Source organism: Chiloscyllium punctatum, chromosome 24 (assembly GCF_047496795.1).
Source record: "Chiloscyllium punctatum isolate Juve2018m chromosome 24, sChiPun1.3, whole genome shotgun sequence".
Taxonomy (NCBI): domain Eukaryota; kingdom Metazoa; phylum Chordata; class Chondrichthyes; order Orectolobiformes; family Hemiscylliidae; genus Chiloscyllium; species Chiloscyllium punctatum.
This window is the reverse complement of record NC_092762.1, coordinates 69,453,169-69,471,447: the sequence shown is the minus strand read 5'-3', so window position 1 is coordinate 69,471,447 and position 18,279 is coordinate 69,453,169. Positions and strand designations below refer to the sequence as shown.

Below are 18,279 nucleotides of genomic sequence, written 5' to 3'. Positions count from 1 at the left end.
TGTTTAAGGAACCTGTGTAAGCAATGTCAATTGTTTTAGCAGTATGTTTTAAATCTTGGGGGGGGAAAAAACAATTATTGAAGAAAATAATGAGTGGACCCAAATAATTTTTCACAAGGAAACCAATTGTACCTGTGCAAGGAGCTGTTGAATGGAGGTAGGAGTGACTCTTCACTGAAGTCTGAATGCCTGTCAGAATATTGCTAAGGTAGAAGTGATGAGATTGTTCTAATAATTTTTGTATACTGTTGTATGGTATACTATGGTTTGTTTTGTGTATTTTTTTCCTTTGTTTTTAAATGTATATTAACAACAATGTGTTGTGAAAATGTTTGTTCTCCATGTCACCAAAAAGAAAACCAGCCTTTAATCTGTCAAGCTAGTTTCCATTCTGGAATCTGACTTGTTCAGTATTACTATCAGCTAGGATCATAACAATGTTAGTACTATTGGTTTGTAATTAATCTAAGCTCTCTTTAGAACTGGAAATTGGAAGATAAAGGCAAAAATTGTCTATGTCTACCTTACTCTTCCAAAATGTCTCAAAAATGTCATATTTTAAAATTAAATATTTAGCTGTAAAATCTTCCTTAGGTGCTAAAGCTTTAAGCAGAATGAGTGTAACTTTGAACCATAAGAGACAAATCTGCCTTTAAGCCATCTTTCAAATGAATCCACACATCCTGCCTAGATTGTGTAAACCACACTAGGAATTGCCATAAAAAAGTTAACACTACTGGAATAGTTCTGGTGGGTATGTACTTGGGCAAGATTTCTTGAAACTATTTATTTCATGATGAAGAAAAGACATAAGCTTTTCTGTCAAACTGTGCAATAGTTAGATATGGAAGTAGAAATAGCATTCACTTAATAGTATAATTGCTCAGTTACATATTTTCATTGCATTTGGGAAAAAAAAAGTTCTGGCATTTTTAAAGTTACTGTGCTAACTCTCTTTCTTTATACTTGGTGATTTCATTCCAGTCCAGTCCTCCTTCTCCATGAAGATCCTAACTCTTTCTCCCTGTCTTACCTTTTGAATTGTTGTTTTTGTGTTCTTGGCATTGAATTATTACTAAAGACAGATTAGCCCAAATTTTTCACATCGTATTTAAGGATCACTCCATTACTTTTTGGTTTTTGTGTACATTTCCTCAGTCTAAAAATCTGCTATGTAAAGGTTACTTATTAATTATTCTAGTATCAGTGCAGTGTAGCATAACTGCCAGTTAACAGTGGGAAGGTTTTGTGGTTCCTTTTAAGATGCTTTGATAGTGGCCTATTCTAAGTGCAAGGCAGCAGTCGGATAATTCTCCTTTTTTTTTTACAGAATATAAAATTGCCCCTCTATTGGTTCCCGGATTTATAGTTCTATTCCGGATTTATAGTTCTATTCCAATTTTCCTTTCTGAAATTTCCCTGTTCTGAAAAGCAAGCACTCAAGATAGAAACTCATCTAAGTGGAGGTAATCTGTGACTGCTTGGCTATTTTGCAGCTGAAAGAAGTAAACTTCTATAATGTCTTGCAATAGTACACATTATTGTTTGGATTTGAGCTGCCTACAGCACTATTTTTAAAAAAGCTTTTCTGATTTTGGACCTAGATAGAAGGTACCTGCCAGTCTTGCACATATTCTATTTATAATTTAAGACTTTATTATATTCCTTATGGGATGTGAGTGTCACTGGCTGGGCCAGCGTTTAATGCACATCTCTATTTGCCCTTGATAAGGTGACAGTTCACCAAAACCTTCTCAAAGACAACTAAGGATGGGAAATAAATGCTATTCAAGCCAGTGACTTGCACGTCCCTTGAAGAATTTTAAAAAATGTTAAATTCTAAATATTGTAGGAGCAGAGGCACCTTAGAATCATATAGCATGGGAACAGATCCTTCAGCCCAACTCATTCATGATGACCAGCTTCTTAAATTAAACTAGTCCCATTTACCTGTGTTCAGCCCATATTCCTTTAAACCTTTCCTATTCATGTACCTATCCAAATGCCTTTTAAATGTTATAATTGTACCTCCATCTACCACTACATCTGGCAATTTGTTCCATTTACGCACTGCTCTGTGTGAAAAGGTTGCACCTCATGTTCCTTTTTTAAAAATTAGATTACTTACGGTGTGGAAACAGGCCCTTCAGCCCAACAAGTCCACACCGACCCTCCAAACAGCAATGCACCCAGACTCATTCTCCTACATTTACCCCTTCACCTAACATTACAGGCAATTTAGCATGGCCAGTTCACCTAACCTGCACATCTTTGGATTGTGGGAGGAAACCGGAGCACCCGGAGGAAACCCATGCAGACACTGGGAGAATGTGCAATCTCCACACAGACAGTTGCCCGAGGTGAGAATTGAACCTGGGTCTCTGGTGCTGTGAGGCAGCAGTGCTAACCACTGTGCCACTCATCTTAAACCTATGCCCTCTAGTTTTGGACACCCCTACCTTGGGGAAAAGACCTTTTGCTGTTCACCTTATCAATGCTCCTGATGATTTTATAAGACTCTATAATGTCACCCCTCAGCCTCATACCCTCCAGAAGAAAAGGTCTCAGCCTATCTTTATAATTCAAACACTTCAGTCTCAGTAACATCCTCATAAATCCTGTTTGCACTTTTCCCAGTTTAGTAACATTCGTCCTATAGCAGAGCAACCAGAATTGTACACAGTACTCCAAATGTGGCCTCACTAATGTCTTGTACAGCCATAACAACTCTGTACTCTGTGCTTTGACTACATGCCACATGCTGCTTTTGCCACCTGTGACACCACTTTCAACATATGTATCTGCATCCTGAGGTCTGGTTGTACGTTTGCTCCCTGACTTGGATAGATTTGTTCTTGGTCTGTTGTGGTGGGTCTAAGATACATAAATAGCAAGTGGGACAGAACACTGGTGCTTTGTCGTACAAGGTTCTCTTCCTGAGGTTTCACACATGTCATGTTTTGCACACAGCAACTTCTGGACAGTTAAAGTTTATTAAAGCTTCTACAAGATACGTTACCCCATTTTGCTGCTTCCCCCCCCCCCCCCGCCAAGACAATGTAGGTGTGACATACCTAGCTTCAGGGGAAGGCAAGAAAGCATTACTAAATGAGAGTTTAGCTTGACAATAGCAGAATAAACAGTAAATAGCCACCCAAATGAAGTGCAAGTCATCTACATTCCTGCATGAATGCCGTCCCTACCCACTTTCAGAATGTTCATTCTGCAGTTTAACTCTTAAAATTACATCAATTTCCAAAGAGAGATTCCTGTTTAATCTTTGAACATTACAATCGGAGGCTCACTGATGTTACCTAGTGTGGTGACGAAACATCTGAGAACAAATCTAGCAGCTCAGCGAGCAACTTACAACCTGAGATACAAATCTTCTCCAAAATCGCCTCCCCTAGGTATCCCATCAATGCTCCCCAGGACCCTAAGTCCTATTCTGGTTTATCTTACCAAAATGCAACACCTCACATTTATCTAAGTTTATCTCCATCTGTCATCCCATATGTCAATAGAAATAGATCAGTTCTTTTTTTTACGAAGTCCAATAGAATTTGTGTTTTGTTATTGTGGGGGGATAATAATGCCATTAGCCAAAATGCACATACTTCAACTAATGTCTTCTTTGAACTCAGGGGAAACTGGACTGAAATGGTCTATTTAGTCTTCTAAATTCCACTGATAACTAACCTTTCTATTCTGATAACATTGAATCTGTGTTGCACTGTTTACATTTTTTCTTTCCAATAATAGGCTGCCAAAGATTAAGTGCAGTACTCCAAATAAGTACTTGTACAAGTTCAACATTTATATTTTGTGTCTTTTGATATATAACAGTTGTACTTTTATTTCACAGTTTTATATTTTGATGTATAAAGTGCTGTTATCTGGGTTGTTCGGAGATTATGGCAAGTTCCAGAATGTGAGGTAGTTTATTGTATTCTCCAAGCCCTCCGTTTTTTCCTCTCCAGACGTCCCCAACAATACCCTTCCACTGACACACTCATTCGTTTGGCCGAACTGGTCCTCACCCTTAACAATTTCTCCTTTGAATCCTCCCACTTCCTCCAGACCAAAGGCGTAGCCATGGGCACACGTATGGGCCCCAGCTATGCCTGTCTCTTTGTTGGCTATGTAGAACAGTTGATCTTCCGTAATTACACCGGCACCACTCCCCACCTCTTCCTCCGCTACATTGATGACTGCATTGGCGCCACCTCGTGCTCCCGCGAGGAGGTTAAGCAATTCATCAACTTCACCGACACATTCCACCCTGACCTTAAATTTACCTGGACCATCTCTGACACCTCGCTCCCCTTCCTGGACCTCTCCATCTCCATTAGTGACGACCAACTTGATACTGACATTTTTTACAAACCCACCGACTCCCATAGCTACCTGGATTACACCTCTTCCCACCCTATCTCTTGCAAAAATGCCATCCCGTATTCCCAATTTCTCCGCCTCCACCGTATCTGCTCCCAGGAGGACCAGTTCCACCATAGGACACACCAGATGGCCTCCTTCTTTAGAGACCGCAATTTTCCTTCCCACGTGGTTAAAGATGCCCTCCAACGCATCTTGTTCACATCCCGCACCTCTGCCCTCAGACCCCACCCCTCCAACCGTAACAAGGACAGAAAGCCCCTGGTGCTCACCTTCCACCCTACAAACCTTCGCATCAACCAAATCATCCGTCGACATTTCCGCCACCTCCAAAAAGACCCCACCACCAGGGATATATTTCCCTCCCCACCCCTTTCCGCCTTCCACAAAGACCGTTCCCTCCGTGACTACCTGGTCAGGTCCACACCCCCCTACAACCCACCCTCCCATTCTGGCACTTTCCCCTGCCACCGCAGGAACTGTAAAACCTGCGCCCACACCACCTCCCTCCCCTCTATCCAAGGCCCTAAAGGAGCTTTCCACATCCATCAAAGTTTCACCTGCACATCCACCAATATCATTTATTGTATCCGTTGCTCCCGATGTGGTCTCCTCTACATTGGGGAGACTGGGCGCCTCCTAGCAGAGCGCTTTAGGGAACATCTCCGAGACACCCACACCAATCAACCAAACCGCCCTGTGGCCCAACTTTTCAACTCCCCCTCCCACTCTGCCGAGGACATGGAGGTCCTGGGCCTCCTTCACCGCCGCTCTCTCACCACCAGACGCCTGGAGGAAGAACACCTCATCTTCCACCTCGGAACACTTCAACCCCAGGGCATCAATGTGGACTTCAGCAGCTTCCTCATTTCCCTTTTCCCCCACCTCATCCTAGTTTCAAACTTCCAGCTCAGTAACTGTCTCCTTGACCTGTCCGGACTTGTCCGACCTGCCTATCTTCTTTTCCACCTATCCACTCCACCCTCTCCTCCCTGACCTATCACCTTCATCTCCTCCCCCACTCACCCATTGTACTCTATGCTACTCTCTCCCCACCCCCACCCTCCTCTAGCTTATCTCTCCACGCTTCAGGCTCACTGCCTTTATTCCTGATGAAGGGCTTTTGCCCGAAAGGTCGATTTCGCTGCTCGTTGGATGCTGCCTGAACTGCTGTGCTCTTCCAGCACCACTAATCCAGTATATTGTATTCAAGTGTAGATCTTTATAGTAGTAGTCCCACATTACAATATTCTATTTGCTTAATCTTGTATAGAGTTGGAATTAATTTTTCAGAATAAGCTTTGTGTTTTTAATTTTTTATTTATTCAAATATTTTAATGCATCAGAAGAAAAATGGCTATTACAAACACTTTAGTGGTCATTAATTGAACTTGTGAAAACAGTTTGCTGTAAAACAAACAAGGGAATCATTGGAGCACAGATGTAACTGTTTATTTTTGGAGTCTGAAAACTTTGTGAAACATTGCAGGATTTCAGTAATGGCAGGTTAAAATACCTATTTGAGTGTGACCACTGTTTGTTTGAAAAACATTTTAATGATATTTCAACAATGGATGTACTATCTAGCGTAATGCAGTCCAATTTGCAGTTTTGTTGAAAAAGTGTACATGTGGCTACTCGTTAGCTACTTGCATTTATTAATGGTGTTAGATCACAATGTGTTATTTATTGAGTAATCTTATTAACTATTATAACCCTTTTAGTAACAGTAGAAAAATTGAATGCTTTGAGATTTGATTTTAATTTGTCTAGATTCACCAGCATGACCAAAGAATTTGAGTTGGAAACTTAAATTCTAAATAGAACCTTCAGAGTAACTGAATATTCACTCTGGCACATGTAGCAGCCATATTGTGTGTAATCTGACCTCTATATTTAAGAAATCAAGTGCAGATTGACACACTCTTTTGTTGAACATAGCTGTTTAATCACAAGTCTGACCCCGGACTTCAGTCACCTGTCTTTTTTTAAAAGTTCTGTGCCTTTTCTTGTATGTTGACGTCTGTCCTCCGCCTCCTGCAGTGTTTGATATTTTTAAAATTCATGATGTGTGCATCAATGACCAGGCCATCACTATTGCTCTTTACTACTCCTCAAGCAGGTGGTGATATGCCAACTTCTTAAACTGCTGCACACCAACAATACTGTTGGTAGGGAGTTACAAAAGTTTGATTCAGCAGAAGTGAAGGAACCATGACATGTATGCCATCCCATCCTGGAAATGACTTGAGGGTATTTTTTTTTTTCAGGTGCTGGTGTTCCCACACACATCTCTCCTTGATTTTCTAACTTTTATAAGTTTGGAAGGTGCTGTCACAAGAGCTTTAACAGGTTGTTGCAATGCTGCTTTTAGGTGGTTGAGAAACTGCTTTGGCTTTGGTGTTCAGCTTCTTGAATGATTCAGCTGGATTCATACAGATAAATGGCAAGTGTTCCATCACATTTTCAGACCTGTGCCCTATAAGTGGTGGTAAGCTTTAGGAAATGAGGAGCAATATTCCTTCTAAAGCATGCTTAGAGAGTCCATACACTGATTGGCATGAAGACCCAGTGCCTCCTGGCCCCAGAAGTTGCTGCCGAGTATCGAGGTTGGAGGTAAAGGGACATGCATCAAGGCAAAGTGGCCAGAAAACTTGTATGAATTTTAGTGATCCCATTGGACAAAAAGGCCAGTACCACGCCATGTGAAGTGTATCATTCTATGTTAGAGATCTGAACAAATAGGTCTTCCTTGAAGTAGGAACATGGGATCCTTTATGTCCATCTGAGTTAGGACTTTGGCTAAATGTCATTCCATAGATGGTGGTGTCTGTGCTCCAGTACCTCTTATGCATTCAACAAAGGATCTCTGGTTTACACTTCACATTTTGATGTCTTCCTTCTGTGTGGTGGGGCAGTGGTGAGCGGATATAAATATCAGGTCAGATTAATCACAATGTTTGCCTATATAAATGAAATGTTTCTGCATGGTAATTCATGTAGAATTACCAGAGAGCTTCAGCTAGGTTGTTTATAAAGTGGGGAAACTAAGGGAAAAGCGTTGAACAATTGGTTTTGCACAAACGATCAATCATTTTCTATTGCATATGAAAGATATTGAAGGAAGTGAGGTTAGAAACTATAGGAGCATTAGCCATTATCTTGCCTCGACTTGGGAGGTACCAAAATATTGGGGAATTGCTACATTACATCCTTGTTGAAAAAAGGTTGCAAGGATAAGCCAGCAATTATAGATCTGTCAAATTAATTTAATTAGTTTGGAATCTTTTAGAATAATTATTTAGGATAGATTTAGTAGTCACGTTGAGGTGGAAAAAGTGAATTGAAAAGCCAGCATGGATTTGTGAAAGGCAGAATATATTTAACTAACTAGAGTTTTTGGTGAAAAAGTAACAAAGGGTCAATGAGGGTAATACTGTTTTATTGGTGTACATGAGCTTTGAGAAGGTGTTTAGTACAGTGCCACAAAATTGACTTGTTAAAGTTAACTCAGAATAAAAAAGCTGTTGCAATGTGGATTCAAAGAGTGATAGGCAACAGGAAGTAATGGTTAATCAATACTTGTTTGGGTTGTTTAAAAGATTTTTTAGTGGAATTCCCCAGGAATCAGTATTAGCATGTTGACTTTTCTTGACATGTATTAATGATCTACATGTTGCTTTTCAGGACCCAGTTTCAAAGTTTGCAAATGATACATCTTAAACTGAGGAGGATAGTGTAGAACTTCAAAAGGAAGGACATTAGACAAGTGCAGGAGTGAGGGATAGGTGGCAGATAATTGCAAGGTGATGCATTTTGGTAGAAAGAACATCGACAGACAATGTAAGCTGCACATTCAATACTAAATTTAGGTGCAGGAGGAGAGGGACCTGATCGTGTATGTGCGTTGAAGGTAGTAGGGTAGGAGAAGGAAGAAGTTAATAATAGTATCCTGGGTTTTATTAATAGGATCATAGGATTGCAAGAGCTAGAAGATGATATTTCTACTTGGAGTAAGCATCTAATGTGCAAGTGTATGAGGAAGAGGCAGGAAATTGGCAGTTGGTAATGATACGTATTAGCAAACCTGGTGCAGATATAGTGGGCCAAATGGTGGCTGCCTATGCAGTAACATTTCTGTGATTTTTGAAAGCCCAAATATGTAGTTAGCTCTGTTTGTTATTGTTCACTGATAACAAAAAAAGTAAGAGCTGTTGATTGGTGTATGCTCTTGAAGTTTTTTCTTTCCCGCAATGCTCCACTATTTCCTCAAGACTTGCAGTTTGGTTTTCAGTTAAATTGTTCCATGACATTACTCAGCTTTGACATAACTGCAATGTTTGCCATGTGTTTTTTTTCAGTGTTGTGACAAATATGTGAAATTGTCATGAGCCTCCAGCTTCACATTGTTAATTCAGATAAATGGCAGTATGTTATACCTAACCTGTGTCCTCAGTGCTTTACAATGGTGAGATGTGGACAACATAGGCCAGGTAGGATAAAAGGTTGAATGCTATTTTGTCCTTCAATGTCTCCAAAGATTGATCAGTTTAGATACGCTGGACAATGGCTGGAGTAGCTGGAACTAGAGGAAGGGGCAATATCACTGCACCATAGGAGCACTATATCTCAGATATATCCTTCACATTTCTTTGCAGGATAAGGTTACAAACAATGAAATTCTGAAGTGTGCGACTTGCTAAGCTGACATTGGCTACGTTAGCTCAGCTGGTTTCATGACATGGATAATGGTTGTGTATACCCAATCATCATCAGTACAGTGAACTCACCCCGTGTTCCGAATCTCTCTCCCCACCTCTATTATGCAGACATAAAGGAGGAAGATTGTGGATGCTGGCAACTGGGTGGCAGTTGCTGCTAGAAGAACATGGGAAATAAGGGCAGGAATAGGCTGTTTAACCCTTCAATCCCACTCCACCATTCAGTGCAAGTATGTGTAGAAATTACAAAAGTCACCTAAATCTTGGCCTTTTACTTGCTGTTTTAGTCAGTCATAGAGTCAGCACAGAAATAGACCCTTTGATCCAAATCATCAATGCCAACCTGATATCTAAACTGACCTAGTCCCATTTGCCAGCATTTGGCTCTTATCCCTCTAAGCCCTCCTTATTCACACCCCCATCATTTCTTCGGGCAGCTTGTCCCACACATGCCCCCTCCATGTGAAAAAGTTACTTCTTTGGTCCCTTTTGGATCTCTCCCCTCTCTCCCCTTTTAAAATTATGCCTTTTTAGTTTTGTACACTCCTATCCTGAGGTAAAAAGCCTTGGCTATTCACCCTATCCGTGCCCCTCATGATTTTATAAACGTCTGTAAGATTACCAAAGAGCCTCCGACACTCCAGAGGAGGAAAAAAGTCTCAACCTATTCAGCCTCTCCCCATAGCTCAATCTCTCCAATCCTGGCAATATCCTTGTAAATGGTTTCTGAATGTTTTCAAGTTTCACAACTTCTTTCCTATAGCAAGGAGTCCAGATTTAAATGCAGTATTCTAAAAGTTCTTTTGAAATGTGGTCTGACCAGTTTTGATTAAAACATGCCTTCACATCAGGAAAATGCGATTTTACATTTTTCTAATCATGAATGAAATTTCCGAAAATGCCTTTTTATTTGAAAGCAAACTGAACACCCAACAAAACATTTTGACTAGTCGAGACATGGGTTTCCTTAGACTGTTGACTATGTGAGACCTAACTACGTTTTCTCTTCATTCCTGTCTGCCTTTCATTGTAAAGCTCATTTAACTGATTATGATCTTCAGATTACTGGGTTTTGTTTCACCGTGGAATTTGATTAGCTCATTCTGCTGGTGCAAGTGATGCTGGTGTGTAATGGATGCATTTAGAAGAACCAGATCAATTTTTCCTGAATTTTTTCTTTCTGTCCAAAAAGTGAAGTTACAATATTCCTATTTGGTTGTCTGGAGAAGAATATACATCAGTGTTCATTTCAAAAAATGAAAGGAAAGGAGAGATTAGGCCACCATGAGCGTTGATAATGTGAAAAACCTCTCCAGGCAAACTCAAAAGGCGTTGTATTACAAAAAGTATTGGCTTCACTTTCTAATAATTTGTTAATTACTGTTCACTGTGCACTGTTCATATTGAGTGAGAAATCTCTTTCTATTGAGAAGAGCTTCCCATGTAAAAAGTATGAACCACAATTGATGCTGTAATAGTATTTTGCTCCAATGCTGATATTCCCAAGGCTGCTACTGCATTACTGGCATGTATATTAACCTTTCAATGTTTTGGTTCTTTTAGTGATATGGTATTCAGAGTTATGGGAGGGTAACGAGCTTTTTCCAATTTGATATTTTTCTGTAGCTTTCCCATCTGCTTGACCAATGCCCTCAAGGGTTGAATTGTTTTCCAGTTTCAGAATAGAGTTTTTCCTCAACCACATACCTATCCCACATAGCCTTTGCATATCGATTAGTGCTGGTATATTCAAAATGAATTGATGCCATCCTCCAATTGAAGAACAGATTCTTCACACTTAGTAGATCATTTATTGTCTCTAAAGATGCAATGACTTTATTAGTGATAAATATGTGTAAAGGGAGTGAGATGGTGGAAGCTCAAAATTGCTGCTGTAAATTTTCTAAGTTTGTTGTTAGGGTATTTTTATCTGCTTTGCATTTAAAATTCTTTTTCCTCTTGTTTCCTTGCGAGGTTTCGCAAGTCTGAAGTGGAAAACTGGTCATATACTTAATGGAAATGTAGGAAACATCTTAGTAAATACACTTTAGAATGGATGAATGTTTACAAACCATCTAATTAAGATGGTGTTTAAGAAGTACTGTAGCAATCTAATTAAACTCAGTCCCATAGATACTGAAGGAAAGGTAATTTAACAACTCTTGTGTCCCTACCCCTGGATCGGGAGGCCTGGGTTCACGTCCCACCTGTTTCTGTGGTGTGTAATGACAAAAAAAATCTCTGAAAGGTCGATTAGAAGAATATGCTGAATAAAAGTCAAGAGGAAATTTGTGTCCTACCTTAGCTGGTTTTGGGACTGAGGGATAATACTGAAAATCTGGAGTAAAGATTCTCTTCCACTTAAGTTTGTTTTTGTAAACTTTCTTCCATACTTTGACTATCACTGACCAGTATTCATGTGTCAGACAATGTTGTTCTAATTATTGTTTGTAATAAGCACTCTTTGAAACTAAATGTCCATTGGTTCCTCTTTGCAATTCTGAAAGGCAGTTGTTTGGAACAGATTCCTTTGGTCTGATCAGAGGTGGCCCTGACCTTATCCAGCATAATTCAGAAACAAAAGCATAGTAGTGCCAATGCAGAATATCAGAAATAAAAGAATAATACCGGAGAAACTCAGCAGGTCTGAACTACGAAGAGTCATGTCAGATGCACAACTTGGCACTATTTTTCTCTCTCCACATACGCTGCCTGACCTGCTGAGTTTGTCCAGCATTTTTTTCTTTTTAAGAAAAGGGTTTTGTGAATTATAAATAAAATGAAAGCTAATTGCAGAGCTAATTTTGGCCAGGGCATCTAGAGAACTTCACTATTCGAATTTTGATAATGCTGAGATTTTGTTAAACTCTCCAGTAGTAACGTTGCTGCTGTTTCTACTGCTTAATTACTCAAATTCACTCTTGAGATGCACTTCACTACTTTTGACTTGCAGGGGTAAAAAGATCAAGACATGTATATCATTTTGAATAATGCACTAAAATGATACATTTGGGTCAGGGGTACTTCCCAGGTTTACTTTTGTTTTTAGTATTTAGAAACCCAAATAGTTTTGAGCAAAATTGCCAATTATATTGTAATATTTGGCCAGCATTTAACCAGAATGAAATGGTTTAAGCTTGAATATTTTAAAGTTATAACAAATGCAACGTTGCACAGTACAACTGTTCTCGCTCTAGCAGTAGTAGTATACACAAAATACAACATTGACTGTGTAGTTATTTTGGAATAGAAAAGCCTCTAGTCACTCAGCATATTAGGTGGTACCTGAAATGTTAAGCCAAAACTTTCCTCTATACAAATGATATCTGCCCTGTTGATTTGTTTCTGGGATCTGTTATATTTTGCTTTTTCTTATAATGAAGCTGTAGATATTTGAGAAGCTTGTTTGGTTTTTGAGGTAGCATGGCAGCACGATCCCACTCTTTCAATAGAATTTTAAAATGAAGTTCAATTTCTTTGTTTGCTCATCAGCAGTGGATGGGAAGGTCAGCATAGAAATGAACACCTGAGTCGTTGAACAAAATACTTATCAATGCACTCAATTTAAACAAATATGTAACTTAAAGCTTTCACAAGAAAATTAGAATAAATTGATTCTATATCTGAACAAGATCTTTGAGTAAGTGTATTTTAAAGTTTTTAGTCGACTGCAATGCTGATTAATTTGATTCCCGCTCATCTGTAACCCTCCTTCTCTTTAGGCATTTAAATCTTTATCTTCTGTGTTTTTTTTTCTCTCTTCTTTGCAATTTATTCTGTCCCAGTGAAGATTAATATATTGTGAACAGTTTGGCAAACCATGGTACTAAAGTTCATTTTTGAAGCATTGTTATCTAGTATTGGAAGCAAACGCAGGAAGTGCTCAAAGTTTTTAATTTTGTTTTAGCTGCCACTTTGCTTGTCAATGATGACTAGAGATCATGACAGTAGGGGAGCATAGTTTGCATATTTAATTCTGATGCGCAAGCGAGAAAATAGTACTTCTGTTTTGTAAATTAGATTCAGGTGGTGATACCTTCCATTAATTGGTATTCTTGTATCCGTTTTTGCTGAGTTGTTGCCGATGTGAAGCCTTCTCCAAAAGCATTGTAAAAGCTAAGTGGAACTGTTTGTTGCTATGGTCCACGCTGCAAAGCTGTTCTAACTTACAGGAATAAAGAAATTCCTGTTGCAGTTTGCATTATTTCTGACTACATGATTCAATAGATTTGAATTAATAGTGGTACTCTAGGCTTCTGCTGTTGAGAAATATTCAACAATGATTTGTAACTAACTAGTGTGAAGATGACAAAATCCTCAAGGGCTAAATTTGCTTCAATATTAGGGATGAAGTTGGTCATCTTTGGAATTTTGTGATCAGTTGCAATATATTGCTCCAAAATGTTTCCAAGCATCTGACCAAAATATTTTTAACAAGTTTTATGAATATTTTATCTCCTGCCATCCACTGCATCTAAACCAATCTGCCTTGGGACAATGAAAATTTTGATTCTTGAATGCCAACCTTTATACAGAACTTCATGAAGTAGTCCTGGATGCTAAGCTCCAGCTTAGATTTGCTACATTCAAAGGTTTTATCATCATTTTACAACAATAGAGGAATTCAAGTGCTCTGATTTTGAGTATGTGGAATTTCTCATATCACCTTCAGCTATGGCATATATCCAGGGAACACTGGCGTTGACAGCATCAATATAAGGTAGAATTGTTTTAACATTAATTGCAGCGGTAGGTACTAGTATTGGAAGCAAACTCAGGAATTTAGTTCTGTGCTGAAAAAATGAATATCTGACGGTTTAAGTTAATCAATGCAATAACACAGCAAAGTGGAAATTTAGTGTCAAAATTATTTTCACTCACTTGAATTAAGCAGCTTTGGAATATGAAAATTAGATGATATCCTAAGAGCATTGCAATATTAATTCTGTGCTGTGGAGTGTAAATAAGTAAAGGTATGATCCCATCTGTAGTCTAATCATGCCAAGTAAGAAGACATCCAGCAACATCTGCAATATTTGTTCCATAACAAAAATAGGTAAAACAAAGTTGGGCTTGTTGGTTCACTATATCTTTTGTTAGCTAGTTACCAAAAGGAGGAATTTGTGATGAACTTTAGAGCAAACTTTTTCTCCTCCTTTTGATAGCAAAGCTAGGTTGAATTGTGGCAACACAATCTTAGTGCTTTGTGGTTTAAACTGCAAACATTCACAAAATTAAAAAATACAACTCTAATTTCAAATATATAACATCAAACATTACAGCGCAGTACAGGCCCTTCAGCCCTCTATGTTGCGCCGACCTGTCATACCAATCTGAAGCCCATCTAACCTACGCTATTCCATGTACGTCCATATGCTTGTCCATTGACGACTTAAATGCACTTAAAGTTGGAGTATGCTCATATTACAAATTCAGCCTTATGTTTTTGGGTGATGACTTGGAAACTTTAACTCTGTTTTCCCCTTGTTAGATGTGTCCTGACCCACTGAATATTACAAGTGTTTCCTGTTTCTATTTCAGATTTACTACATCCGTAGTATTTTGCTTATATGTCAACATTGATCAAGTTGACATCATCCTTCAATTATTGCAAACTCCTATAGTTTTCCTGCATAATACAAAAGAGTTTTTAGGCCTGTCATTTACTAACATTGAGACCGTTTTATCATCAAAATATGCTCATTGATTTATTTTGTTTTGTAGGGCTACACGAAAGAAGGAGCGTGAAAGAATTCAGCTGTTCCATCTGTATTGTCACTTTGACTTAAGGATGTGTTGTCTCTCAAAAAATGAACAAAAGAAGACAAAAATGGAAGATTTGTCGAGACCTTTGGTGGTGCTAAACTTGTAGTAGCCCATCGTTTTAACCGTGATGATATTCTAAAATTCCAAGTTTTGGCATTGGTTTGCATGGCAAAGTAACCGTGGAGAAGCCAGGCTACCACAAACTTATGGATTTTGATAAGAGAGGGGGGAGGGGTGACACGGAAGAAACGAGAAGAATGTCAAAATCTGGCGGGCGCGGAACCAATTGTGGCCGGAGTACAGGGACCAGTTCTGGAGTCTTAATGGTTGGTCCCAACTTCCGCGTGGGGAAGAAGATTGGATGTGGGAATTTTGGAGAGCTTCGTCTAGGTAAGAAACATCAGAATTGCTGATTCCTCCTTTTATTTCCATGAACAATTGAGTTGGATTTGTACGTTTGACTGTTACAAACGGAATGTCTAATAAATAGAAGGTACAGCAATAGTTTTGTCACTAAGTAATCCAGAGACCTCGGTAACCTAGGTAAAGCTTTGTGGGCCTGAGTTCAAAAGCCACCACAGCAGATGGTAGAATTTGAATTCAGATTTTTTTAAAAATTTGAAATGAAAGGTCTAATGATAACCATTTTTGTAAAAACAGTAAAAACTAATCATAATTTCCTTTTGAAATGACCTAGCAAGCCCCTCCAATCAGGGGCTTGGAGTTGGCAATAAATAATGGCCTAGCCAGTGATGCTCATCCCATTTTGAAATTTAAAGTCATTGAAATAATTGGTACGTAGCCTGGTTACCAAAGATAAACTTGTATATTCTGAATAATTTCTATCCTTTCGTGTTCTGCTGTTCTACTTAGTCCAGTGTACATATTCTCACTTGCCTTAGTCTTGTGTAGATTTTAGATTTAGATTTTATTGTAATGTGTACTTGAGTACAGTGAAAAGTGTATGACGTTGCCATTCTATGGCACCATCTTTGTATTTTTAGTCCTGCCTTTGGTATACTATCAGAAATACATGAAACAGCCAAAAGAAAAGGAAACGTATAAATCACTCCCTTACCTGGTTCTCTCCAGAGAAACAAAGCTACAAACTCCATCCCTCAGTCTGCAGATTCAGGTTCCCTGAGTCCCCACACTCTGCCACTGTTGGAATGCCACCACCTCCACCAACAGGTACCTGAGCGCAGCCCAAAAAATTCTGAATGTTTAAACAAAACCTCAATAGACCATATAAGGATTCCAATTTAGTGAGTATTAGAAGTGTTGTTTGGATTTGGTTGAGTTAGTGAATTAGGCTAGCAAATTGGGTGCAGCAGCATGACTATTATCTTAAGGGAGTTGAGTATGAGATTAGGGATGTCTTCCTGCAACTGTACATGGTGCTGGTGAGACCACATCTGAAGGACTGTGAGCAGTTTTGGTCCCCTTATTGAAATAAAGATATCATTTTATTGGAGGCAGTTCAGTGAAGATTTGCAATGATCATCCCTTATGTGAAGGGGTTGTATTATCAGCAAAAGCTAAACAAGTTGGAACTCTGCTCACTGGAGTTTAGAGGAATGAGAGATCAGCATTTGTTCATCACTGATTGCCTGGACAAGGAGTTAGCTACCATGTGACATGGCAATCTTTGAGGAGTAGGAATGACTGTAGTTCTGTGGAGGAGGGAGTTCCAAGATTGTTACTCTATTTGCATGATTTCAGGGTGATACATGACTTGAGAATTTGCAAGTGGTGGTGCTCGCAAGCACCTGCTGATGTCCTCCTAGGCAATGGAAGTTGTGCATGTGGAAGGTACTGTTGAAGGAGACTTTGTATGTTAGTTGCTGTAGGGCATCTAGTAGATAGTACACACTACTACATCAGGGAGTTATTAGTGAAGGAAGTGAATATTCAAGATGCTTCTTACAAGGTGGAGTTAAGCTTCATGAGTGTTCCTGGAGCTGCACCAATCCAAACAAGTGGAAAATGTTCCATCCTTTGTAGCCACAGTGAGGGTAAAAATCTAGAAACTCCCTTTCCCACAGAAGTACAGGTTAGGTATGTGGAGACAAAATGAGAATGGATGACTGCCACATTAGTCCAAGCAAATAGGGCCTCCTGTACTGAGCAGTTGGGCCGTGCACAGGTTGCTGCTCAGCAGCACTGGGGCTAATATCCTCACTGGTGATGTTCCACAGGCTTTAAACTAAATTTGCACGGTGATGGAAACCTGAAGGTGAAACTACAATTTGGGGGGAGTCGAACTGGTAAAGTAAATAAAAATCAAAAAATAGAAGATGGTTGAAGTATAGGTTTGTATGAAATAGGCTCAGTAAAGCATATTTAAAAAGTAGTTCAAGGCAGTCAATCTAAATACACGTGGTATTCGTGAAAGTTTGATGGTTTGAATCGCATGAGAAATTTTTAAAAAAAAATAAATTCCTAAAATGAAGACGTGGCAATAGGATGACCAGGTTTGTAAACTGATGGTCAAGGATATTCTTCAGCATTTAGGAAGAATGGGCAAAAAGGAAAAGGAGGTGCAGTGCCACTTTTAAAGGGCAGAAATAGCATCTACATATACCCAATCTGTTTCAACTCTTCAAAATAGGCAAAAGCCATTTCCTGGTTTGTTTCCCAGTAATTTGATCACGGCATTACCCTTTCAACCTCCCTTGTTTAAAATTTAAACAGCCTGACAGTTAACTGTCAATCAGCATTAATTTGTGCATTTTCCAAGGCAATGCTTCTACCAGAGTTCCACCCACCAATCAATCAACATACTCCTCTCATACAGTACAACTGTTTGCTTTTCTCTTTGAATTGCTATTCTTGCAAATTGTGCTGACAAATGCAAGGTCAATGCTTAACAAATGTATTTTTCAGCCATATCCCAGTTCTCTATTGCTAAACAATTATTTAAGTACTTTAGTTAAATATCAAAGTCATGTTTAAGTTCACACCTTTTTAAAAAAAACAAAATTGCTCCCAAGTCTGCTGATTGCTTGGCTTTGCCCATTTTTATTCAGGTATACACTTATTTCCAGTGAAGTCAGTTAGCTCATTTTTCTGTTCACATAATCTGTCAATATTTTGTCATTTTTGCTTCCTTCTGAATCTATAATGCCATCTATCATTTGAGTCAACGGCATCTTTGAATATGTGGATTTCGAACCTTGTCATATTGTGAAGCCCCAACAATGATCATTGTATGTCATAGAATCATGGAGATGTACAGCATGGAAACAGACCCTTCGGTCCAACCCGTCCATGCTGACCAGATATCCCAACCCAGTCTAGTCCCACTTACCAGCACCTGGTCCGTATCCCTCCAAACCCTTCCTTTTCATATACCCATCCAAATGCCTCTTAAATGTTGCAATTGTACCAGCCTCCA

At 39.1% G+C, this 18,279-nt stretch overlaps 1 protein-coding gene across 4 annotated transcripts in view; it reads left to right on the top strand.

Annotated features, from left to right (window-relative positions):
- Window positions 1-18,279, top strand: part of LOC140494674 (casein kinase I) — a 115,079-nt gene that overhangs the window by 42,004 nt on the left and 54,796 nt on the right. For all 4 annotated transcript variants that reach the window (XM_072594124.1, XM_072594123.1, XM_072594126.1 and 1 more), the window contains exon 2: window positions 14,841-15,272. In XM_072594124.1, the coding sequence (XP_072450225.1) occupies window positions 15,089-15,272 (184 nt within the window). In that variant the 5' untranslated portion in view covers window positions 14,841-15,088. The remainder of the gene's footprint in view (window positions 1-14,840; window positions 15,273-18,279) is intronic.